The 26527-nt window shown below is 33.7% G+C and overlaps 1 protein-coding gene across 18 annotated transcripts in view; it reads left to right on the forward strand.

Moving 5' to 3' along the window:
* The window catches only part of SPEF2 (sperm flagellar and cilia associated 2), a 72955-nt gene that overhangs the window by 42500 nt on the left and 3928 nt on the right, over positions 1 to 26527 (forward strand). For 5 of the 18 annotated variants that reach the window (XM_031507294.3, XM_085567872.1, XM_085567869.1 and 2 more), the window contains 10 exons: positions 71 to 230; positions 2187 to 2288; positions 3899 to 4037; positions 5194 to 5435; positions 17039 to 17145; positions 18152 to 18334; positions 20237 to 20329; positions 20942 to 21115; positions 24287 to 24475; positions 24597 to 24719. In XM_031507294.3, coding sequence (XP_031363154.3) covers positions 71 to 230; positions 2187 to 2288; positions 3899 to 4037; positions 5194 to 5435; positions 17039 to 17145; positions 18152 to 18334; positions 20237 to 20329; positions 20942 to 21115; positions 24287 to 24475; positions 24597 to 24719 — 1512 coding nt within the window. Of the gene's footprint in view, positions 1 to 70; positions 231 to 2186; positions 2289 to 3898; positions 4038 to 5193; positions 5436 to 7110; positions 14287 to 17038; positions 17146 to 18151; positions 18335 to 20236; positions 20330 to 20452; positions 23020 to 24286; positions 24476 to 24596; positions 24720 to 26527 lie in introns of those variants that run through there. The other 13 variants (XR_014951665.1, XM_085567871.1, XM_085567874.1 and 10 more) reach the window with 13 other exon arrangements.

Below are 26527 nucleotides of genomic sequence, written 5' to 3' on the forward strand. Positions count from 1 at the left end.
AGGCTATTTAAAACAGTAGTTGCACAGAGCTGATACTATGTACTGTACTATGTGTGACTGTGGTGTCAAGGTAACAGCTGAAATAGAGTTTAGAGAAATGGAGGAAGAAAAAGAATGTCAGCTAAAACAGAAACCTTCGAAAGCTGCACAGAAACAACTAGACAAAGCGGCTGGGAATGATAGCAAAGGTTCCAAAAAGACGTCTTCCAAATCACCTCCTAAAAAAAGAGGTATTTAAAATGCAGGCTTTGTTTTAGCAATGCTTGAAATAACTTGAATGTAAATATATGAATAATACAGAAATTAATAACCCAAGACATTTAATTAGGATTTCATTTCTCTTTTAAAATGGGACATCAGTATAAAAAGCTGGTAGTGATAAAGGAGGGGAAAGGCTTTTGAATGGAAATTGCATTTATTTAAATATTTGTAATTGTTATACGTAGAAATAAATATTCTAAAGGGAAATTAAATATTTTTTTTTCATATTCTGTATCAGAATGGAACAGTTAAAGGTAGTTTATGGATAAAATTCTATTAAATTGTGCCTACTTGACAGCTGAAGTCCTAAATAAGAGCAGATTCCTATTGACATAGATCTTGCATAGGTCTGGCAAGAATCAATCCCACCAGGTGAAAATGGAAAATTTATTTCCAGGAGAGAAAAACAGGCAGTGTTCTGGAAGAAATTGTGGCATGCAAGGCTATTTATGCATTTTCTCGCAATTATTTCCTTGTTCAGATAGTAGTTTATGTAATCTTCACCTTTTGTCTGCAATATGTCATAACTTCATTAGAAAGTGAGGCCTGCAGCCTAAACTTTGGTATCTTTTGTTAAGACATTCTGCATAGCAAGAGAGAGGTTCAAGCCCTGTGGGTGTAGGATAACCTGAAATTTGTGTACTCCAAATGAGAAAGGTATAACTTCAGAATTATTGTGCTTAACACAATTGACTTTTTTTTGTGTGACAGGAGTTTCATTTGTACTATGCTCAGTTCTTTCTCTCTCTAGATATTTCTGCCCATACAGAGTGAACAGAAGCATAGCCTTGCAAATATGTAGCCAATTGTGAGTCCCAGGTAGCCTTAGGCGTAGTTTAGCATCTCAATTTAGCCAAGAGAGCAGCAGATTTTCGGACTTCTTGAAAAGTTTTGTGATAAAACTTAGCAGCTGTTGTATGCTAGTTTGAAGTTTGTGGATTGCTTCTTGGAACCAAATTTTTGTTCAAACCTGGTACAAGATTATCTGAAATTACAAAACCAGAACTGCGGCTAGAAAGCTGTGCATTCGTCCTAACAGAAGACGAACAGATGGATTTGTAACTATAGTATTGACTTTGATTTCATTTCAAATACAGTGTTACTGTAGTGTTCCTGTAGCATGAGAATTCCCTAGGACAGAGATATGTCTGGTAACAGAGTGATACAACTTAGCACATGTAGTTTTATCACTTGTAAAATTGACCATTTGTTTTGTGTTGACCTTGTGCATCATGCAGCTATCATTATATTTTTTCTGTAACATCTCCATCTGCTCTTCTTCCAGGATAAAGTATTTACAAATATTTTAATATTGTTGAGTAATAGTAAGTCACGTGGCTACAGAATTCCACGAAATCTCTAAAAATGTGAAAATACCTATCTGTTCACAGATAAGTCAGAACAAGGTAGAAGTGCAAGTTTGAAGGGGCATGAAATAACAAATCTCCTTTTTTCATGTTTTTTCTTTATAATAGCATAACTCTTTTCACTGCTTTGATGGTAGCTACTATCATAACATTTTTACTATAGTTTGTTAAACTTTAATTTATTCCAGAAGAAACAAGTATTATTCAAAAGACATTTATTAATGTTCTCATTGTGATAAACTGGTAAATACTAGGGCCAAACAGAACATTCTGACCATCTAGGATCAAATGAGAGGCACACTTATTCAGTCATGATCTTCCATCCAGAAATACATTTTAGGATGCTATTTAAGCAACTTTAGTACAGTTGTATATGCTGGGGTATTTATATGCAGTATTAACATAGCATGACTTGCAGATGTAAATCATGTTTGGCACCTGAGTATCCACCTTTGCATTCTCATAAATGGTCACATCAAGTAATGTGGAAAATTTAATTTTTCATGAGACACAAATTTACAAGCAAATCCAAAGACTGAAAGGTCTGTTTTCATGCAGGAGCAAAAGCCAATCCAGTTCCTGTAGACCCAGAAGAATTAAGGAAAGAAGAACTGGCACTAAAAATAAAGCAAGAATATTTTAGTGCCTTGAAACATGAGGGTATGTTACTATTTGGTTACTTATATTGGTAGGTGATTGTTATTCCTAATTTGACAAGTATGGTAGTCAATACTAACCAGAGACAGCAGGCAAAATGGTTGGATAAGAAAGAAAAAGGAGAATCAGTCATGTCTGGAGAAATCAGGGAATATTTTTAGTGTGTTAATCATCAGTCATTCTGTGGTAAATATACTAAAGGTAGTAATATGATTTTCATTCCTTTTATCTTCTGTTTCATTTCATCTAATTTAATTTCATGACTAAGCAAATATTCGTCCTGAGAGAAAAGATTTTGCATAAGCTGTTACTCACACTTCAATATTCAATTGAATTGGATTCAGTATTTGAGATGTTTTATTCTGGGAAAGAATTTTTTGGCATTTGCATATTTCATTGATTTTTTTCTCTGATTCCCTCCTCTTCAAGCAATATGGGATTCAAGTAGCAGGACATAGATTTTGTTTGTCCTTCCAAACTGCTTTATGGACAGACTCTTCCAAAAGCTATATATTGTTTGGTCATTCTGTCTCTTTTTCTCTCTTACCCAATAACTTTCAAACAAAATGGTTCATTTCAGCCAAAAGGACATGTCTGAAGAAAGGAAGTCCCAAATTTAAAATGGTTTGAGATTTTTTTTTAAGATAGGTTTAGACTAGATGAAACACTATTGTATCATTAAAGGGAAGATAGAACCCAGCTTTTATTGATTCTATTTGGCAACAGTTGGCAAACCCATCGTCATATGGTACCTCTTTGGTGGGCTAGCTAGTACATTTTATTTTATTATGAAAAATAGAGGGCAAACAGCAGTTATCGAACAAACCACAAACTCATAAGGCTTCTTTAGATCCAGTCAGACCAAATGCTTGTACACCTACGTCTTTGAATATGGTTTAATACAAAAGCTGTTCAAGAATAAAAATTCCGAGATCTTGGAGTACTGAAAAGAATAGTAATAACTTTGAAGATCCTAATTGCATGAACTTGAATTTTAGTGATTCATTAACATGTATTTTTTTGTCTTGACATTGCTTTATTTTCATCCTATTTTAAGGAAAAAACCCCAAGACCTAGGGAAGGCTGAACACATTAAGCTGTATTTCCTATTTGCACAGGCACATAGTTGGTATTTGAGAATCAGTTTTCCTGGCAACTTTGTTATCCAGTTACTTGATGATAACTTGTGGGTTTTGTTTATACAGATACATACAGTCTAGCAAAGGCACTAGTTGTGTATTGTTGCTAAGTTTTTAACATTGATTTAAATTTAATTTCTCTGTTGCATCAATGTACTTTTTTTCTGTTGGTGTTAAGAGAGCAGCTTTATCAGTCATCTGTGCAATACCTACCTCTGAAAAGACAGGGAGACAAAAATTGTCATGCACTTACTTCTGTAACATACTGATAGCAGCTGCTCAAAGAACATGCACAGAAGCCACAATTACATCAGCCTTAACTGTACTACAGAAAAATAACTAGCCAAACAGCAAGTATCTTTTAAGGAACTTTTAGCTAAAAACAGTTAAATATGCTGAGTTTTAGGTGCTTAGACTGAGAATATTCCTCACATTTTATAAATATTATTCATTATGACTTTACCATTTAAACAGAGGCAGCCACAAAATCTCGGCTAGAACTTATAAAAGAAAAAGCTTTAGCATTTCTTGAGGATCTAAAATTTAAAGCAGAAGAGGCTTATAGAGATATGGAAAAGTGGCTTGGATCCACCTTCTTGGAGGAGAAATCAAGGTAACATATATCAATTTTAAACAGGATTTTTTTTTTTTTTTTCAACCTAGACTGAGTTACTAAATATAGTTGTGTCTGGAGACAGAAGTAATTTGGGAAAAAATGTAGAAAATAATAATTTTGTGTAGATTTATCTTAGAAACCTGAATGCTAGTAACTCAGTTCTTGGCTGTTCTGCTTGTAAAGGTAATTATCATGCTATGCTATTTTTCTTGACTACATATTTAGCAGATTACTGAGCAGACAATCAGTTATTTCATTTAGTAGAAAGCTCTGTATAATTTCAGCAACTTCTGTCACTTTGGAGTGTGGGCTTATTTTCTTTCCTGTTTTTTACACACAGTGAAAAATTGCACCTGTTGTTCTTATCACCACATATTACATTTCAAAAACTATTGCAAGGACCATAAAAAAAATGTTCTACTTCACAGTTTTTCTGTCCTAGTAAATAAAATGTACTTGGTATCACTATAGTACATTAGACTATCTGGCATAGAATGACCAATGTCTGTATCATTAAAGGCCTTTTCCTCTCTAAATGAAAGGAGTGACTTTGTCCTTTACAAAGTATTTCTGTCCTATACTAACTTTTGAATCATACCTGGGACAGTGCTGCTTGATCCATCTCAGGGCATGACCAAGAAGAGAGGCATAAATGGAGGATTTGAAGGCTCTTACAGGCACTAGCTCAAAGAGGCAAAGTCTCTTCCTTCCAGCCAGTTTTATTTGTTGTCCTCACATGTGCTAACAAAGACACAGCATTTAAGGAATATCATATCCTTTGACCTGACACTCCAAGCCAAATCTGTGTTCAACATTATAGACAGCTGATGTCTTTCCCTGTATAAATTGTACTCATTGCACTTGAAAGAGGAGATCATATGCCTCTCCAGTAGGAAGTGCTTCCATATTTTTCCATCAGGTCTCTTCTGTATCTTAGATCTGACTTCATATACATTTCTAATTACAGTCAAAAGATTTCTTGCAGCCAGAGGAAGAATAGACTACATAATTACTTCGGTAATTACAGAATTCACACAGAGGGTTTGAAATTCTTATTTTATGAAAGCTTTAAAAGCGTAAGAATATTGAAATTTAAAGCTACGTTGTTAACACTGTGTATTATACTCATGAGTTTCTGCATTTATGCTTTCAGTGTTGAAAAACTGATAGAGGTTGCACGACATCATATTGAGAGTTCTAGCAAAATACAATATGAAATGACTTTAGAAGGAACAGATTTCTTCATCAATAGCGATATAAAAATGGTTCCTGACCCTGTTCCTGACCCTGTTCCTCCACCAGAATTTCAACGCATTGAAATCTCTGCAAGCAGTACTCTAACTATTTCACAACTTACTACACTTCATAAGCAGTTTCTATGGCTGGCACCTAAAGGTAAGAAATTTTTACCTTTTAACTCCCGAAGGTTATCTACTTAAAATCTGAAGTAATTAGGTATCTGTATTGGTGAAGAAAACATTGGTTATTTATATTGTTTAAGATTGTACTACAGTTAAAGATCCTGCTACATAAAAAGCAAAGTCATGGTGGGGGATATTGAAAATATGAAATAATAGACCACTTGAAAGCTTTTAATGGCTTTCCTAGGGGCTTTTGTTGTCAAGACCACATGTTTAGTATTGCTTTAACAGTTGTCTCTCTAATAGGTTTTTAGTACAGTCTGTATCAAGTTTGCTTTATTTAAATATGCAAGTTTTAAAATTGATTACTAATTGAGAGCTCAGTGAACTCAGGCTATATTATTTTAAAACAAAATTTTAAAATTATCAGTATTTTCATGGAACTATTTTATAGGGTCTGTTATAAATATTAAGCATTATATTCTTAAAGTCAATGTGTGCCTGTTTTTTGGGTGATTTGCAAGCATTAGCTCAGACATGTAATTTATTTTTACCTTTAAACATGCCTTTATTGTATGTCTACTCCCTAATTAAGGGAACCTAGGGCTTAGGATGCCTAAAAAGACTTGCAATAGTTCCTGAGACTGTATAAATGTTGCAAAGTAATTTGGGTAAGGCAGTTTTCAACTGAGATGGAAAGTAGTTAGTTACACGTATATTTGCAGAGTGTTTCATTACCAGTGTTCCTATTAAAATTATAATGCTAGTATTATTGCCACTAAGATTGTGAAATACAATGTGTAAGCAAGTGCTTACAATTCAAGATCTATCTCTTCCAGTGTAATAAGGCCACAAAGGCACAACAAAGTTGAGATTAATTCTTTATTGGAAATTTTTTTCATGTATATTTGTAGTGCAATTCCAATTTCCTTTTGCATATAAAACCACTTTAGGGAAAAAGATATTTACAGTTTTCCCGTAGAGAGATGCAAATCATCTTATCTCTAGTGCAGGAATGTAGATGTGTGTTGTAAGCATTTCAAAATCTTCTGTAGAGACCTATTCTGCAGATAGTAATGCATATATAATGCCACACAAAATGAAAAATCTGTGTGTTTGTAATAATTTATAGTTCCATAGAAGTGAAACACAGATACAAGTTTAATTGGTACTTCCACTTAAATGGGTTTTTTTGGTTTTGATCATTCATGATTAAGATACTTTAAAAAAAATTGTCTATTATAGACTTTAATATCCTTGACATATTTAGACAGAACAACCATTTTCTTCGAAAATTTTTAATAATTAGCAAGAAAACAATTGAAGTCTTTATCATTCTACAATATTTCCCTTTTGATAGTATTATATTCACTAAAATGACCCAACATGACTTGCATGACTATCTGAAAAAGGGAATTCTTTCCCTTAGCAGTCATGAGACCATAAAAGAATGCTGTTGCTTGTTCTCTGAGACAATGGGAAAGAATTATTGTTTAAAATAAGGTCTCATACCCCATGTATTTATCTTCTCTTTGGTGACTATTATCTTTTTTGGATAGTTGAATTTGGATGGAAAGCACAAGCTGTGCAAGTCATCTTTAAAATACTTCCTCCCAGTCTCTAATACATTTTAAGACAGCATAAATCACATCCTAGGTTTCCTAAGGTGACCGTTTCATTATAAACTCTTTTCTTTCCTAAAACATCAGGAAAATTTTTCAAAGGCTGCTGTCTTCCCTTTTTCAATAGAATGGTCAACAGAAAATACACATCTCAGTAGTTAGTCTCTCACTGAACAAAAGAGGGAAAGACACTAAAGCACCCAGCACAGCGGCAGTGAAATTGTTGAACAGCATCTCTAAAGGAGATACCAAAAGGTAACAAACAAGCCCCTGTCTTGGACAACCTCCAAATAGGTCTATATTTGCTACCAAGCTTCTTATTTTTTCTTCTTCTTACCCACCCAGTATATCTCTCAGCATTCACAGTTGAAATCCACATAAAAAAGCACATGGGCATAGGCTATTGGGCAACTATAAACAGAATAAATCTACCAATCTGCTAGTACTAGAATAGGAGTAGTAATGAATAATAAATTTCCTGAACTTGTTCTCAAAATTGGAAATTAGGCTTTTCTAAAGCATCATGGAGATTACATGAAGCATATTTTTACTTAGAAATGCAAGCAAAAAACGAGTAACAAAGGAGGGGTGATTATATAAAATTTAACATGTAAGCAGGTTTATCACAAGATATTTGGTAAATGTCAAAAGGAAGTATTTTTTAAATATATTAACAAATTACCAAAATTATATCTAAAAGTGGGAGTGCCAGTATACTTAAAAAATATTTGATATTCATGGAAGAATTCTTATGAAACAGTTTTGTGTTTCCTAGGAATCTAAAGTTTTAAAGAACTGCCAATTCTTCACAGACAACTTTATGCTATTCCTCACACTTTGCTCTCCATGGAAGCAATTATTCTCCATTCTAAGCACCAATGGACAAAAAAACAGCCTGTGCTGGACCTTCCTACTTACTGACAGTCTTTCATTTGAGAAAGAAGTTTATTTTTTGTTTTATTACTATCCCAAGTGCTCTTGCCCAAAGTCAACATGAGTCTGCACTAATTAATTTCACTAACTCTTTGATCAAGTTTTTAGCAGTGCTGTAATATATTACCTTCGGAGTACTTTTTCATAGGAAGAGCTGTGATGAGTCTTAAATGGAGCTAATAACATCCACCATTTTTATTTTCTCTCTTACAGTCTTTGCATGCTTTTCTTATCAACAAAATTCAAATATTTATTAGATCTCATCCCCTTTGATTCCCTTGAGCAATATGATCTTCTACAACCACATCTTTTGTCATTTCAATTAGCACACGTATGGAATGTCTGTTTTCTTCTAAAGCTGTTTCAGAGAATGCAATTTGGGTGTGGTTTTGCATTACCAAGAAGATCAAAGTAGTTTATATCCCAGATTTGTTCTCTATCTTATGACTGAATCAACAAGAGCATTTTAATTTTTTTTTCTTTATCACAGGCATCATCCTTATGAACCTTCAGTTTAATTACATAAATGATTCTAGAATTAGAATAGAATAGACACCAATCAGATGTAAAAAAGTTCTATATCCAATAACCAAAAATGTTTAAAATACTTTTTAACAAAACTATCAAATAGTCTGCTAAGATGTAAACATAAGGAACAATCAGTGGCCATATTGCATTGCTGTTTGTTTTCAAATTGTGAACTTGTGAATTGAATTTTACTGTATTGGTGGATTTGGGGCAGACAGTTACATTAAAGTGTGCATGTGGTTCAGCTGAAATGTTGCCTTTTCAATTGAATATTTTATTGAGTCAGGATTATATGAAGACCCTGGATAATGTCTACAGATTATGCTTTCTTTCCTCAAGCACTGTTGTAGAAACAATTGAAGAATAGTAATTGCCTGATTGCAAGTAGAGATGAAAGTCCATATGAGAGCATAGGAATAGTTTAATAATCTCTAACTTATGTCTTTTGAAGTTGATTTATCTTCAATGTGTTTTTTTATGACCTGACAATATGGACGTTTTAAGTTTGTGGACAGAGGAAGTATCTCTTTCTAGATGAAAACTTAGTAATTCTACCAACAGTTTAATTTACACCTCCTGTTATGTCTCTTACTAAGTAATGTATGTTATTTAATTTCAGAAATTTGTGGAACATATTTAACACGTTTGTGTATGTTTCTGTGCATTTGAATTTATATATGTATAAATCTATGTATATATAGATATATATAATTTTAAGATTTCAGACAGCATGACAGAGGACCTCATCCCTCACTACATCTGTGCAGCAACAAAAATACCTTAATTCTCAGTGCTTCTAAATTTAAAATCCCAATGCTTGCTATTTAATGAAGATTGGACATAAAGCAGCACCAGTAATAATTAGTGAATAAATTATGCAAATATTTACAGTGAAATTGACTGTAAGGAGTGATGAGTCTATCAACAACTTGGATGAAAATTATCACATTTTTGAGAGTCCCATCTTTCTCATCTAAGGGTAGAAGTATCCTATATTACTACCTTTTAGAGCCCTTAAGTTAAAAGAATATAATTCAGCCCTCAGGGTATATTTCACTCATTCATCCTTATAAAATTGCTACAGAGTCTGGTATGTAATTTGCAAGGGATTATTATCTAAAACTCTAGTCAGGAACTGCTATGGAAACGTTTTTCTCAGGGAAAATAGAAGGGAATATTAATCTGTTCAAATATTTTGGTAAAATTTGATTATGAGGGAATAGATGGTAACATAATTCTCATCTCTAGTACAGGTTTACAATCTCTTAATATTTTGTTGCCTGTGTAAATGTATAAACTGAATGTTTACTAGAGATTTACTACTTCATCAGTTTATGGAAATATTTTTATACTGTGCCTATAGAAAATACTGTACTGACTGGTGTAATTTTAAGAAATAGTCTCTTTTTTATATCTGCCTTAATAACTGAGACATCGTGATTGCTCTTTAAATGTCATAGGTTCAATTTAAAATGTCATAGTCCTGGTTCATAGTGTGTAGTGTAAAGTTATGCTGCTGTCATTCATAATGCTTCTTTTTATTTTTTTTTTTTATTTTTTTTTTTTTAGTTTAGTGGTCATAATCTTAGTATCTTCACTCTTCACTACAATTTTTTTTTGCTTTTTTTTTTTTTTTTAAGTTTCTGGGTTGAAACATGTAAAGGCTTGCCAGTCACTGTGTGTATCAGGGAATGATACTGCCTTTGAAGAAGATTTTAATGAAAAACAATTCTACCTAGTGTAGCTTTTCCTACATTGGTTTTCTTCTAAATTTGATTTGATAACAAACTTAATGTGAAGAAGTTGCTTCATACGTTACTTCATATGTAGTACAGTCTGGCTTCCTTTTGTATCCTCTAGTCTTTCCATGGCATCACTGCAACAGATCCCACCTTTTCCTATATTCCCAGTTTCTCCATGTCAATTGAAAAAAATGTTGGAAACACTGAAGGCCAATCTTACAGGGAATATTATCCCTGATAGTGGATCACAGGTCTACTCTTGATCCTTATTTCCTTAATCACTAGCACATTTCCATAGGTTTTCATATGCCTAAAGAAGGAGGAAGCACTATGGAGGTGTTAAAATGTTTTTGTCCCTTATACTCTTTTTACTTCTCAAGTTGCAAGTCCAGTTCTCCAGTCTCTTTTTCATCTTATCTTGTGGTTTTGTGTCTGCCTAATGAAGTCTTTTAACCTTTACTGTGTGTTAGGAATATTTCTCTTCTTTTCAGTTCTGTTTATGGTACCTGGGCACACCTGTCTCACAAAACCTCATGAGACAGTCCAGTTTCACTGTCCTTGTAGACCACAGCTGCTATCTTAGATTTTAAGTTCTTTTACAAGAATCATTCATACTGGAAATGTATTTAAACTGCATGTTTCTAACTTCTTTTATTAATATTATGACTTTTCAGGATGCTTAGAATAGAATGGAACAAACTGTCACATTTTTCGACAATTGGAACAATTTGCCACAAATTATATAGTGTATATATTAAAAAATTTGCTCCTTCTTCCAAAGTAGAAAAGAGTGGCATACAAAAACTCTTTTTCTCAAGACCTTTTAAAGCACTATAAATAGCATTCCTCTCTGTGATTAGCTTAATGTACTCATTAATTCTGCTTCTTAACATACACACCACAATAAGGAGGGAGAGTCAGATTTTAGGTCATCTGCAGGGTGTTACTTTTGTTATTTCCAGTGAACAAATAGATTTCTCAGTTTATTGCTTCCATTCTGCATGCAATTCCGATTGCTTATTTATTGCTTTCTTTTTGAAGTCCTAAAGTTATGGCAATGATATACTAAAAGAACCTTGAAATTACTGGCCAAATGTAGGAGATAAATGAGACCTAGAAATAAACTTTTTTAAAATGACGGTTTATGGGATTTGCTCCTACAAAATACAAGGGTGACCATCTTCAGGGCCATATGGGAAAGTTCAAAATAATCTCAGTGCATTAAGAATGCATATACACTTCTGAAAGCAGTAATAACATCATTTGCAGGTTAACACATTTTTAGAAGATCATGCCATCTCCTATGTAAGCATCTTAGGCATTCTGTGTCAGGTTTTTGATTATGTATTTACAGGCTTGCTCCAAGTTAACATTTCTGCTAATTCCAGGTATGATGGATATTGTAATCAGTTTGTGACTTCAGCACTGTTTTCTGGAGATGTTTTGCCTAAAAGACCATTCTGAATTCCACTTCATAACTTTGCTCTTCCCTGTTTCAAAAACAGCATTGATGTGGCTGCACTTCATGGGTTGCATACTCTGGCAAACTTCTAATAGTCAAAATCAAAACTGACCATTTCTTACAAGAATCCTTGGTAGCCTTCAATTTATTTAAGAGTAGGTGTGCTTTCCTTGTTCTCTTTCATGGCTGTTCAAGTCATACTCTAGTCCCAAATTAACAAGATAAAAATGGACAAAAAAGAAAAGATACAACTGATATTTTATCAAATAAAAATTATCTTATACTTAGTTGTTTCTTTTTAAATTATAGCCATAAGAGCACTGAAGCAATTTAAAAGCAAGACTAATTCTTCTAGCAACACAGAAGTTGGTGACAGAGGGAAAGAGAAGAAATATTTGGAACGTCAGAAAACAAAGAGGAATCACCAGTTTCCAAAAATATGGCTAACAAAATACTCCTGGTTAAAATATGATGATGAAAGGGGAATAATGTTTTGTGTACCATGTCGTAAACATAATGTGGATTTGGAGGAAAATATTCATAATTTCTGTTCTGGCACTGATGACTTCAAACTTGAATTTATAGACACACACCAGAGTAGTGAAGCTCATGCTTGGGCTACCTGCATGGAAGCTGCCAGTTCTGCTTCACAAGATACAGCTTCTGCTGAGCAGATGTTGAAGAGCATGAACTCCATAACACTGGGTAGAGTAGAAAATATTTTTAGAAGATACCATGCTATTGCTAAATCTGGCTCTCCCAATATAGACCCTGACAGAATGTGCAAACCAGATAAAATTTAACATGACCTTTCTCAGGCATGTCCTTCTGAAGACTTCCCTACAGAGGCAGAATGGATCCATTTTCCCATTCCTGATTATTAATTGCACAAATTACTCGTCCCATAACACGTACTCTTACAGACAGAATGTGATTGATTTGCTTTGCGGCTTGAAGTACTTTTTATTGCCCTGTAAGAATATTTGTAAGGGTTCAATAAGATCACTGTATCTTGATTTTTAATCTAGGAGCTGAGAATGAATATCATTTAGAGAATATATCTTTTCATAATTCTACATATTCTAAATGCACCTTTCTACTTGATAATTTCAAAAGGTAAAGCATACCAGCAGAATATATTTCTACCAGCAAGGAAATAGCAATGATTTATATCAAAAGATGGCTTCTTGGTTCTTCCAACAGCAAGTGACATGTATTACAGTTAATCTGGGAGAAGTGAATATGACGTCATTCACCTTTGAATCAATCATTTCTAAATCAAGATAATTCTACTTTGAATATAAAATCTATGTAGTAATAGCAAAAGATACCAAATGCTTCACACCCTACTGTACTCAACTCTGCTCTGTACTGTGCTATGTTATACCACACAAACACACACAGATATATATATATGCATACAGTCTCTTTTTGGTGTTTTGCATAGATGTTCATGCTTCTTCTGGGTATATACAATACCTTATGTATATATACACATCAGAAATGGAGTAGGCTTTGAAGGAATGCCTCATTAAAGAGTATTGGTCCACTCCAGTGGAGTTAATCTCTGACAGAAACAGGGATCAGTACTGTGCATTGTATAAAATATCTGAACTTGTGATTTCACAGACAAAAAAAAAAAAGTTTAGATACACTTTGTCTAATAAGCAACAGGATATATATTTCATGGATTACCTTATTAGATATATGGCTTGTTATACATTAAAATTGTGAATTTAAGGGTTTTCTTCTAAATCACATAATACCAAGAGGGTTCTTTTCTCTCAAAATATTCAAATAGAGATTTTTAACAATGCTAAGATCAGAAAAAGTTTGAAAATGTGTCCCAAGGATACCCAACAGGTGAAAACAAAAAAAAAAGAAATAAAAACAAAAAAATGGTGATTCTTTATCTGTAACACTAAAGTCACCTCCATGATACAGAGCAGAAACATATTTTCTCATACTCTTCATCCATGAAACTAGCAGAATTCCTTCAACTTCATGTCTCAGGAGATATATTCTAAATCTGTGATGATTCTTGCTGTTTTCTTTAGGTCTTTAGATTACATCCATCATTCTTGATCTAGAATTTCCAAAGTTGTATTGTAGCAGAGCCTTAACATCTGTGTGGGGGCGGGGGGAAAGAAATATTATTTCCAATGAATTCCCATGTACTTTCTTGTATTATTGTAATATGTTATAATCCTTAGAGATTTTTCTGTAGAAATTTTATTTTGGCAGTAGGATTCCCTTTGGGACATTTATTCAGTTCATTATGTCAGCCCAGTGGGGCACTTGACATTTATTTTTATTGGATAGTGTCCTTTTATTCTAGACTTAATCTCCAGTTTTTAAAGTTCACTTTGAATTCTAATCCTGTTCTCCAATGTGGTAGAAGTCTGTTCCTGAATTGTTTTATCTACAGTGTAATAAATGTATCAATTTGTGCAGTCCATTTCCAAAAAGTACTTTGATCTGTTTCTGGAAACTTACTTACTGACCCTGACCATCTCTCCAGTTTTCAAAATCTTCATGAATACTGATTCTTTTCACACGATGCCTACTGCTCCTTCTAATTAAAAATGTTTCATTTTCTATTCAGTCTCCTACATTATTTAACTAAAACTTACTAGGTTTGGTGTCTTTTATTTTGTACTTACAAAAGGATTTTGTAAAGAGCATACCTTTTTTGAAATGAGTCTTTCTAAGTGGAAAAAGCCAGTTCTGGGAATTGTCTTCCTTTTTCCTTCCTAGAGGACATATTTTTTTTTCACTGCTTGCAGACTATCATTTGCAGACACCAGTATTCTTTTCTGGGTACTGTCTGTGTAGCTGCCCACTCTCAGCATCTCTCCATGATTATGAAGCACTGACAGCCCTTGAGCTGAAATGATGAATCACCTCTTGTTTGATATTATAATCAGATACTCAAAAACAGTTTTATGCTCTGTAATATATACCCAAATTCACTAAGTCTAGACAAAGTACCTAACAGCACAGTAAGTAACACATGTTTATGAGGAATTTCCTCTCTTTCTCTGGGACTGCCTCATTCCTCCTACATATGTCAGTAGAAGGAATTAAGTCACAGTCCATTTGAAGATTTTGAACTACTATTACTTTGGAATTATTCATCATCAGATGTTTCAGGAGGAGTAATGTAAAAGAAACTGCCCTACAGGTCAGTAGCAAAAGTAGTTAATATAAACAATTACATAGTTTATGTAAGTTGTGATTTAGATCCTTTAATCCCATCTCAGACATTAATTTTGATGCAAGGTCTTTAAATTCCATGTCTCTCAGATACTTTCAGTGTATGTTTCTGAAGTCATGTAGCTTCACAAAAAATGATATGAGGATATTATTATCCTTTTAGAATTCTGTGAAGAAAATCAAAATTAAATTTCATTTCAGGAAGTCAAAAAATCATAAATACAGGAACTACATATTTGTCTTCATGTAAGGAGATCATAGTGGGAGTTAAACAGTTTAAAATATAAGATGGTGTGACAGAAAGCTAAGTTAGACTAGCAGTAATCAAATGGAAAGGGAAATGTTTAGCAAAAAAACTAAAATTATTAGCTGGGCTATTTATTTAAAGCACTAGAAAATCTGATACTGCAAAGAAGATGTAAACATTTTCCCTGTAGTTTTTTTGTTCACTGGCTCATTCATGCACCAATAGCCTGTTTTCCCCATGAATCACTAAAATGTTACCTGGTTTATGGAATCTTAGATTATGTGTCCCAGTAATGATGCTCCTGTGATGCAGACTTCATTGTGCTATATGGAAATAATGAGAATTTAAGTTTTCATGAAAAAACCAAATTTCTGTTGACCTTAAAATTATTATATTAACAATCTAAGGTGTTTCAGGAAACAGCACATGATTTATCACATTTTTTAGAAGATATTCTTTCTCAATGCAGATAACATGAAAACTTTCAAGATATCTGAACACCGTTAGCAGTCTGACAGTATTTTTTCCCCAGCTTTTCCTTTCATGCTGAAATTTGGGGGAGGATTTGAAGGCTTCAAGTCCATGTGTTTCTCATTTCCTTCTTTCTATCCCAACAGACTGAGCTTCCCAAACCTATTTTTGTCCTTTTCTCTCCAAGTTTATATCTGTATAGGATTTCTCTACTGTATTAAGATGTGCTGAAAGCATTAATCCTGGTTTTCCTGAATGGAGATAAACAGGTCTACAGAGATGCAGAGTATTCATTCAAATTAGCAACTTGATTTTGAACAATGACACAATGAAATTAATACCCAAACCCATTCTTTATATTCTTATTACATATCTTTTTCATCAACCTAAATTTCATTTCACTGTTTCACTTCAAAAAAAGTGTCTTAGCCATAGAATGTGCACAGGTTTGCCTTTTCAAATGGACAAGAAGTTTGACTGGAAAAGGGAAAAAAAAAAGTAAGTCTTCCCAGCATTTCACTGATTGTGTTTGATTTTAAAGGTAATCTAAAAACTCCTGTTTTGATGCCATGGCATTGATCACAACCTGACCAATTCAGCTTTATCTCTCAAAATTTAAATAACTTGAAACTTCTTTTACATTTTTTATTGTTACTGCAGAGGTTTTGCAGTGAACTCTCACTGACCCAGCAAAGTCCATTTCTGAAAGAAAAGACTCCTATCTGTTTTTAAAAAATTTTTATACATAATTTTGTGCTTTGATACCATACATGAAGGTTGGAGTTTCTGTTTGTTCATAAGCAAATCTATTCCTGCTTTTTAAAAAATAGGGTTTGCTGCACTTACCTGATTTTTTCCTTAGGTTTTTTTTTTTTTTTTTTAATAGAATTAATGGAGCTATTTCTAACTCCCAAATGTGAGTCCTGAGAAGCTTTTCAAACAGTTGAATTTTGTTGCAGAATTCAACAGATAACAATGCATGTTTTCTACTCTATTCTCTAGCTAATGCTTGCTTTAAAGAGTGAAGATGGATTTATGATTGATTAAAATAGAGCAGAGTGGAAGAAAATGTTGTTAGGTATTCAATACACAGAAGTCTGAGAGATTGGTGTCTGAATACTCATTAACTGTCAGTGTAAACCATGTGAGGATAGATTAGTGATCATAATGCAGATGAGGACAAGTACCAGAAGAACTGCAATGCAGTGAAATATTTGAAATTTTGCTATTAGATAGGTCACATATGATTAATTTTAAATAAGGAGATTTTATGTTTGGTTTGGAAAATATTAGCATTATCAATAGTGCATAATAGGAAAGTAAATAACTTTCTCATATAGCCATTAATTTTTATTTTTTTTTAACAGAAGAGGTCTATTTAAAGTCTAAACATATTTCTATATTGATTTTTATTAGGTCTTATACCAAAGAAAGTATTTATTGAAACTGTTTGTGGCTTGGTTAATTTGAATCTTGGAATAAATTACTTTCCTGATGCATGGAAGAACTTAACACTTGCAGATGTAAGTGAACCCCTATATTCTCTTCAACTGGAATATTGGTTTGTGTAGAAGATGCAGCATTGTCCTTAGTATGATAAAATGAAGATTATAATATTATAGGATATTATTAGTTATTCTTTAAAATTCTTCTGTTTCACTAGGGAAGGATCATTGAAGTGACTGTGCCAAACATTTTGTCAGCACTTTATTTATTTACAATTTGCAAATTATATCAGTGCTTAAGACACCATCCAAGGTTTTCAGATTTGGAAACATGAAAACTTTCAAATCCTTCATACTGAATTATTTTCTCTTTCGGATTCAAACATCAGATGTTACTAGCAAAGCTACAGAATGAAAATATTTACTTGTGTTAGTATGTTTGAGTAACTATTTCTGACAGTAAACCATTATTCACATTAAGATTTAATTGGATTTCACATGATTTTATCATTTTATTCATATATTCTTTACACAGATGAAGTGCATGAGTAAAACATTTTAATGCTAAAGTGATGTAGTTCCAGTGAGTTTAGTAAAAATTAGTCACATCTGTCATCTTGACTATATAGAAGCTATTTTCAGCACAGGAAATTAATTATCCAAGGAAAGCTATCAGTCAAATATTGTCTATTAATAGACAAAATGCGCGTGCATCCCATATTCTGTGTTCTTTGAAAATTTTTAGTGCTTATAAATCCTATCTTTATTTTAGTAATAGAATTTTTTTTCCTTAAAAGAGACAATTTTAAAAGAGACTTTTAAATTTATCATGGAAGCAAGAACTTACTTACAAAAGGAAATTCTCAGGCTAAGGCATATATAAATGCCTATTTGAGCACACAGAGTGTTTATTTAGAGTGGTATCAGTTGACACACAGTGGCCTGTGGCCTGTTTTGCTTTGTGAAACCTCACTGCAGAATCTTGTTCATCCTGCCCAGGAAAATACCTAAGGATACACAGAATACTGAAAGACTGTTTATGTACACCTGTATTTTGACAATATTTTCTATTTTGGTTTTGTAGTTAGAAAATCTGGCATCTGAATTCACAGTGAACTCAGAACTTACTGACTGGCGCAAATTCTTGCTGGCAGCATCACAGCCTTGGCCAGTACCATCTGTGACACAACTCCTCCAAACACTGCATGTCTTCAAATCTGTTGATGTCACTGGATCAGGCTTCATTACACAGGCGCACTATTTACAGGTTATAATCCTTTTAATTTTTCAATCAAATTTTATTTTGTTAAACTTCCTGAATTGAATGATATGTTTTTTGCTTTATTCACCTTGAGAAATCAGTCTGAATTTTAAATGCTTTAGGTCTGAGGGAGCTTTGTAGTGATAAGTGTTTTCCTGAAATTGATGGCCTAATATGTATCTTGTCCATAGTTCCACAAATCAGGCTACTTAAATATACTTTTAACTTGATTTTCCTACTTTTCCCATAAATTAATCTCAAGTGAAAATCCTTTCTGTTTTAAAGAAACCATTCTGTGTGCATTTTGATGACTGTTAATTTATTTGACTTGATATGACTTGAAATAAGGATTTCAGTTTCATCTCATCCACTACATTTTAATTAAATGTTTCTAGATTTTTTCCAAGAATTAATTTTCTCAAGATCATTCCTCAAGCCTTGAATATGTGTAAAATTATAAAATTCTTTGATCACTTTTCTGAAGACAACTTCTGTTTGAATTGTCACATAATTCAGCAAGATTTTTCAGAAAGAATATCATGACTACATTTTTGTCCTTTCAGCAAAATTCTGTTCATTTTCACTTTTATTTTGAATTTTAATTATACTTATAATGATCCTTGTTCACTCTCTTGGGCTATACTAACTGTAAGTATCATATATTTACACATAAAGGTGTCTGTAGATACACCAGTCTTGCCAGTTTCTGTATTTGTTTGGTGATAGTAAATATAATTTTCCAACTGCTTTGAATAAATTTCATAGAAAATTTATTGTAATTAGTTTTCCACTCACCTAGCATTGGTTTTTAAAGAAGAATAAATAAAAGCTGTGTTAGTCCAGAGGCCTGCAATTTTCAGAACTTCTTTGATTAATTTAAAACTTCCAGGAGCACTTGCCAATCCCTGCCCACCACAGACTTTCTAAGAAACAAACTCTGCAAGGCCAGAAAACCCACAAAAAATGCAGGTCTATGTACATTTATTTTTCTATTGTAAGTTTTCCTGAAGAGCAAATAAGCTAGCAGTTACTAGACATGCAGATCAAGAATGTACATTTTTATCACAGGATCCTATTTCAAATATAATATTAACTGAGCAATTAATTTAATCATTTCAATATTACAAGACAGTAAATATGCAATAAACAACTGGTTTGAATAGCCTTCCACTGGGAATTTCAGCTGCTTCACCTGTCCTCTCTCTCTGCACCTACACTGGTAAACTACACAGTGCCAGGGCTCATCTCCAGGTAATGGTGGTGGGTTGTCCCTGCTGTAATGTTGTTTGTACAACCTAGTGTAATTCACACAAGTGAATTTTTCTGTAGGAAGTTTGTTCATGCCTACCGTAGCTTATCCTTCCTGTGTCTAGTACTACAGAATTGGTTCTGGGCACTTTTCCAGTTTTAGCTCTGGCTGTGTAGGACTCTTGGTCATCTTGCTGGGAGCAGGTAAGCATGGGGAGAGCTGTGACTCCATCCTTCATCATCCTGAATTGTATGGACATTTTCTTCTAAAAGTACAGTCTGGACAAAAGCTGCAGGGGTTAGCAAAGGATATCCTAAAAGGAAGAAACCAGAAGATACATAGAAACTCCGTATCATATCCTGCTTCTTCAACAGCATAGATTTACAAGTACATAATTAATTTTCACTTTTTTCAAAAGCATATATTCACTTCTATCCTATTTGATTTTCAGTAACTTCTCAAGTATCTGTTACAACATACAAACAGCTACTTAATTAATTTCACATTATATATTAATAAAAAATTCAGTTTGATTAAATCCAGAGATTAGGCTTTTGTAACTTGTGTGTTGAACAGCTAGAATATAAAGACCACCTTATTTCAATGTGTGAAAATAAACAAAGTTATTTATTTATTTATTTATTTACTTATGAAATCAGGTTGGCTTATGGTTTAATGGAAATGAAGAGCTAAGCATAACAGAAAATTGCGAAGAACCTGTGTCTTTAGAAAGGCTAAAACACCTCATAAAGGTAACTGAAAATATAGGTATTTTCAAGAAATCACTATTCAAACATGATAGGTCTCATTTCAGAGTTTTTTGAGTCTCTTTTTTTCAATAAGTCCTGCATTTTTTTTTTTTAATTTTTTTTCAGGTCAAGTGGTGGTTCAGAATAATGTAGAAAGGAATCCAAGAGTCAGCCTTGAGCATTCTAAATCATAGTGTGCTCAGAAAGACTTAATTACTCCTGTTCTTTGTTGAATGACATTAATTTTGCTACACAGCCACCAGCTTTTTAAAGAATGGGACACAAATGACCACTGCATCTGAGCTCATATAATTTTCTATGAAAGAGAGGGCTAATAATAATCTGGATACAAAAAATGCTTTGAACATATTTATCATGATACAAGGTTTTATTTCTCTCTTTTCTGCGAAACTCAATTTCTATTTCCTTGAATTACTTAACACACATTTATGATTTATCACAGCCTTGATTTGTACAGCCTCAAAATGTTCTTAAATATAGTAGCTCTTATTAGCAGTAATTACTATATTTCATGCTTTTCTCTACAGTCCTTGATTTGTATTTCATTGAAGTCAACTTATAGAAATTAATTTGCTCATTTTTGCCCTTTTATAGTTTTTCTTCCATTTATTTGCGGATACCAAAAAAGACTCTGCTCTGCTGGACTATATTGAGATGCTGCTTTATTTCGCCTCCCACTCTGATCCAGTTGAAGGTGTATACAGAGCACTTAGCATTGCTACTGGAACATGCATTCACAGAAAAAAGAAAGCTTCCCTTCCATGTGTGGTAAAACATTACAGAAAAATACTAGAGAATAGTAGTAGTACTTTCAAATGATAAATTAACTAGGTTTCTCTATATTTGCTTATCCTGGGTAGGTCCAGTAGTCTCAAGTAGTCTCACTGAATTAACGGGAATATTGCATTGGTAATAATACTGAGAAGGAGTCTTTCAAAAGTCTGGAAATTTGCTTGCCATTCATGAAAGCTTAAGATATTTACTGGTGACTACTCCTTACATATACGAATGGAAGTATTCTTTTGCTTAATTGACCAGCTGACAGTCCTCTGGAATTAGACTGTAGTGTGACTTACAGTGATGTTATCTCAAGATGTAAGACCTGGTATTATTTCTGGTCTTACTTTATTTTCCACTATGTTTCTTTGGGGTATTCAGACACATCTTTGTTGCATTACTTCCAAGTGTTTAGGTTTATCTGTAAACCAGAAAGTATAATAATCATAGTAATTAGTTTCAAATATATTTTTAATTATTTTTTCAGCCATGATGAGTGCATTGTTAAATCAAATGAAACTCATCATTTGAACAGTGTTAGTATTTCTGGAGTATGTTCTTATTATTAAAGTCTTAAAACTCAAATTAGTCTACTGCATGTATCAGTTACTAATTAGTGAATATTTATATTTATTGAAGTTAAGTCATTTTTGTACTTATTTTGACATAAATTATTTATTTGTACACAGCTTGGAAAGAGGTTGCTGCTCAAGATAATAAAATTATTCATTGCCCTGATGCAACCACAGTGACTCCAGCATTTGCCCAGAACTTAAAGTATAATTGAGATCTCTAGAAACAGCATAGAAAAGGCATTATTTTACTACACAGGGTAATCATATACATATGCAAAATAGCATTTGATAATTTCAAATTACAGAAGTTACTATACTTCCCTGTGTTTTGTTTGGCACAGTGGAGTGGAGTTTTTATGCACTGAAGAGACTGAATGAGGCAATATGACCTTCCACATTTCATAGGAAGAAGGAGAGCACAGAATGCTCCTAATTAGATATTGTGGTATTAATTTCCCATATTTTGGTGAAAAGTTCTAACTTTCATCTCATTGGATATAAAGCTACACAGCCTATTCTCCTCTTTACCATTTTCTGCTTGGTTTCATCTGTTTGGTTGGAAGTTTGGTAGTATATCAATAAGCACACTGGAATTATCACCTATGTATCAATAACTTCTTAAGGCTGTGAGTCACGAGTGAAGGGGAGCATTTGCCTTCAGCCCAGAATTAACTGGATCTCTGAGAAGAGATGTCCCATCTAACCTGAGCATTTCCTCAAGCCTGCTTTCTCACTCAAGGCATTAGCTCTGTGAATATGTGCTCTATCTGATGTATGTATTAAATAGACAGATTGTGTGCCTAATTCACCTTGGAGAGTCCCTCAGAAATATAGGAATATCCAAGAATTAGATGTTAAACGAATCTTGCTTTTATGGATTCTCTCTGACTTTACAGTTGTCTAAGCTGGTGCGCAGAACCACTGGACTGACTTGAAAACATAATTTTAATATTTTCTTTTTTATTAATATTTTAATTTTTTAAATATTTCTTTCTTATGCCTTGTGTTCCATGCCTGTGCACTTAAACAATAATGTTGAATATAGGCAGAAGGAAACAAAACAAATCCCATACCACTGACGTAAATTAGTTTTCTCTATAGGCTTTACTAGAGCCAGAATTTTATGGAGGTTATTCCACAAACACAAGGGGTCAAAAAGGAAATGGTGCATTGATATTGTGTCAGGTTTGAGCCAAGCTCCATCAAATACACAGAGTCCTGATGACATCCAAAGTGGTTTCATCATCAAATTAAGGACCTAAACCTTTGTTTCCCTGTGGCTGTTTACATGTGATCTAAACATCCCCATTCTCACTCCAGGTACTGGAAATGTAGTGAATATTATCAGTGGAACAGTCATTAGTGAAATATAAAGAGCCATCTAGTTAATCTCTAGGAAGTTTTACACCTTAGGTAGCTGGCTCATACATAGGCACTTACAGAATTTTACCTAATTTGCCTCTTCTCTTTTTCTTGTTCTGTGCTGGTAATGTAATGTCTTCTCATTAGTATCTGCCTGCAGAAATACATCTAAAGTCTTCATGTTGTTAAGAGAAGCTCAGACTAACATATTCTTGAGAATTCTTTCACTAACTTCATTTGAAGTCTAAATAATGTTGTTATTAGTTGTGTAGGTCTCACAGCTCAATGTAAGCAATCCTATGACAGATGGATAAACTTCAGTGCTGGTAATTCTGTAATCTTGATTATTGTGTGTTAAAAAGACTTTAAATGACTCTACTCCTTCAGTGCTCAAAATGAAATATATTAAGACCCAAGGCACACAGCACAAGTGTGACTGAACCTCAGCAGTGTCTCTCTCTCTCACTTGAGAACCTTTTCCCTTTATTGAGAAAATAAATGGTTTGTTCAATTACATAAATTTCCTGTTGCTAGTGGTTAGTCTACGTTGTGACATAATCTAGTCAAAGCACTGTTCACCTCTGTGAGATCTTTTCTCATCTTTGTGTTCACAATTCTCTACAGCAGTTTTTTTTGTTTAGTTTTAGGTTGTTTTTTTTTCTCTTTAACCAGCTCTAATATCACCACAAAATTACCTAATTTCTTGCTTAAAGTAAACTTAATTTTTCTGCATAAACTAGAGAATACGTGTTTCTGTAGAGAGCTGGTTAACTCTTGGCCAAAACAGAGTTCTTGCAGTGACTAAATTTGGACTAGAAAATTCATACTGTTTTTTTTTTTCCTCGTGAACAGCCAGAATTACCAAGTTTACTCCTTAAATAAACACCAATTTCTTGGTATTGTAGTTTGTAAACATTAAATACTTTTACGTTTTGTTGCTCTGAGAAATACTAGATTTTCTGTGCAATGTTTGCCACATTCCTGGAAAAAGCTGTCTATTAAATTTCTGGTAATTCCAACATTATGGATATTTCTGGACTGCCAGAATTTATTCCTCCGTGCTATGGTGCAGTAGATAATTTTGTGTGAGTTGATAACTTTTGTTTTGTAAGAACTGAAATTTGGAATTATTATCCATTGGTTCTTAATGGGTGTTTAACTGAAACAGATAATCTACTGACAGATTGTTTATCCCCAAGTATGATACCTATGCCTAAATTTTTAGGATTCTTCAAGCCTCAACATATTGTCAAATGAAAAGACTTTAAAAGAGGATGAAAAAGAAGTCTTGAATTACACAGGTGAAGGAATTATTTCAGTGGCATCTCTACTCAAAGTGTTTCATACTGGAGGAAGCAAAGATGAAGATTATCATAGATTTAGCTGTCTGGAGAAGGAAGACAGCTATGATAAAGTAGGTAGATTGATTCAAGGATAGTTTTGTAATTTGCATCAGATGTTAAAAAATATACTGTGATCTTTGCTTTTCCACTTTTTTTTACAATAAATTGACCATGTATTATTTTTACTTAAAGCACTTCATCAAGATGTACCAAGAATTAGGTGCTGAAGATCTGACACCCATTGCAGTTGAACTCCTTTTGAAGCATCCTTTCATGGAAGATTTGATTAACACATGCCAAGAATACAAACTTCCTGTAAGTATTCCTGTCTGGGACAAAAGACACATGCTTAAATTTGCATTGTCCCAGAAATGTGCATGTAATTAATGTAGATACTGCCAATTTGCAATGTAGATCAGCTGTACATCCCAGCAGCTGTAGTGTAGATCAGGTTTTCTGTTTTCTGTGAAAATTCCTTCCATTGAAGACTGGTTTGCTTTTGGACCTGTTTATTGTGCAAGTGTTGCTGGCCTGAACTGCCTACAAGTTTTCCACAGCCTCGTTTGATGAGGCTTTGCCTTTCTCCCCATCTATAGAAAGGAATCTGGTTGAATTATCCCCCCAACAGGATCATACTGCAGGACACTGTAAAATACATGTTCATGCAGTTGCTACAGATCCCATTCCACCCCAGGCCAACCAGACAGCAGAAAAGGGCATGCAGAGGCAGTACAGGTCCAAGTGTTCTTCTCTGCCATTGTCTAGAGCTTCCTTGCTGCCTGAACCTATGTTTAAACATTAAAACAGCTGCACAAAAGGCAAGTTTGGGCCAGAGAATCACCCTATTTAAGGTGTAAAAATATGGCAAAAATGCTTGATGCACAGGGTGTAAGAAAACAGCATGAGAAGGTGAGAGGATGCTGGATGTGCATGTCCCACATCAAAAGGGACAACAAACAGTCAATAAACAATAAACAGTCTTCACAAGTTTTAGGTGATCACCCCCATAGTGGCCCACAAAATGTTAATCTGAATAAGATACATGATAGTTTAGGAGTACCTTGCTATTTCTTAATTATAGTCCTCTCTTGTGATAAGGATGTGAATTGCCCAGAATTTATTTTATCACTCACAATGACTGTCAATCAAAGATGAAATACAAGAATAAAATAATATATTTACTCAGTAAGAGTGAGGGTTAAAAATGCATTTGCCACATTAGAAAGTGATAGAAAATGTAAGACAAAGACAAGAGAATAAAATTGAAGATTATAGATATCCATGTGTGTCCATCCTGCCTATGTTGATGTCTCAGCCAATTTGGGAAGACAGATGCCATGCAATGTTGGGATGTTAGGTCCATGTGTGTCCATCCTGCCTATGTTGATGTCTCAGCCAATTTGGGAAGACAGATGCCATGCAATGTTGGGATGTTAGGTCATTCCTCCCTTCCCTTCCCCATTCTTTCTTCCTGACTCTTTTTATTTACTTGAATACTGCATTTTCTGATTTGATTTTTTTTCCAACATCACTGAATTTCTTGTAGACCAAAGCGTTTTTTAAATTAGTTCTTTAGATATGTTCCACCTCAAGAACTGTTGTTTACACAAATGTTCACTGACTTTGTAGCATTTAATATAATGCAGCCTCTTCATGAAAACCAAATGTGATGAAACCTACGGTAAAACTTAATTAGGATGTAAACTGAGTAAAGCCATATCTATATGCTTGGCAATTTGCAGGGACTCTGTTAAAATGTTTCCACACTGGCCAATAGCTGAAAATCAAGCACACCATATCTATTCTTTATTAAGGTTTCTGATTTTCCTTTACCATTTTTAGGGGGTACTTTGTTACATAACTTAAAGAGTAGATCGTAGTGCATGTTTAAATTGTATTACCTACCATCAATTACCTGTGCTATTTCTAGCTGGTAGGATATTCCGGGCAGTTCAGGTATAAAAATTGTCAGTCTATGAGAAAAGCTGCAAGACAGTATATGTGACTCTTGGCAACAACTGAAGGTTTCAGTGCACATATTCTAGCACAGAGGAATTCCCACATCATGTTTATATATTGGTATCATTTCACTTAAATGAGACATTTTTCCACTTATTTGGCAG

The sequence above is a fragment of the Lonchura striata genome, chromosome Z (assembly GCF_050655825.1).
Source record: "Lonchura striata isolate lonStrDom1 chromosome Z, ASM5065582v1, whole genome shotgun sequence".
Classification (NCBI taxonomy): Eukaryota; Metazoa; Chordata; class Aves; order Passeriformes; family Estrildidae; genus Lonchura; species Lonchura striata.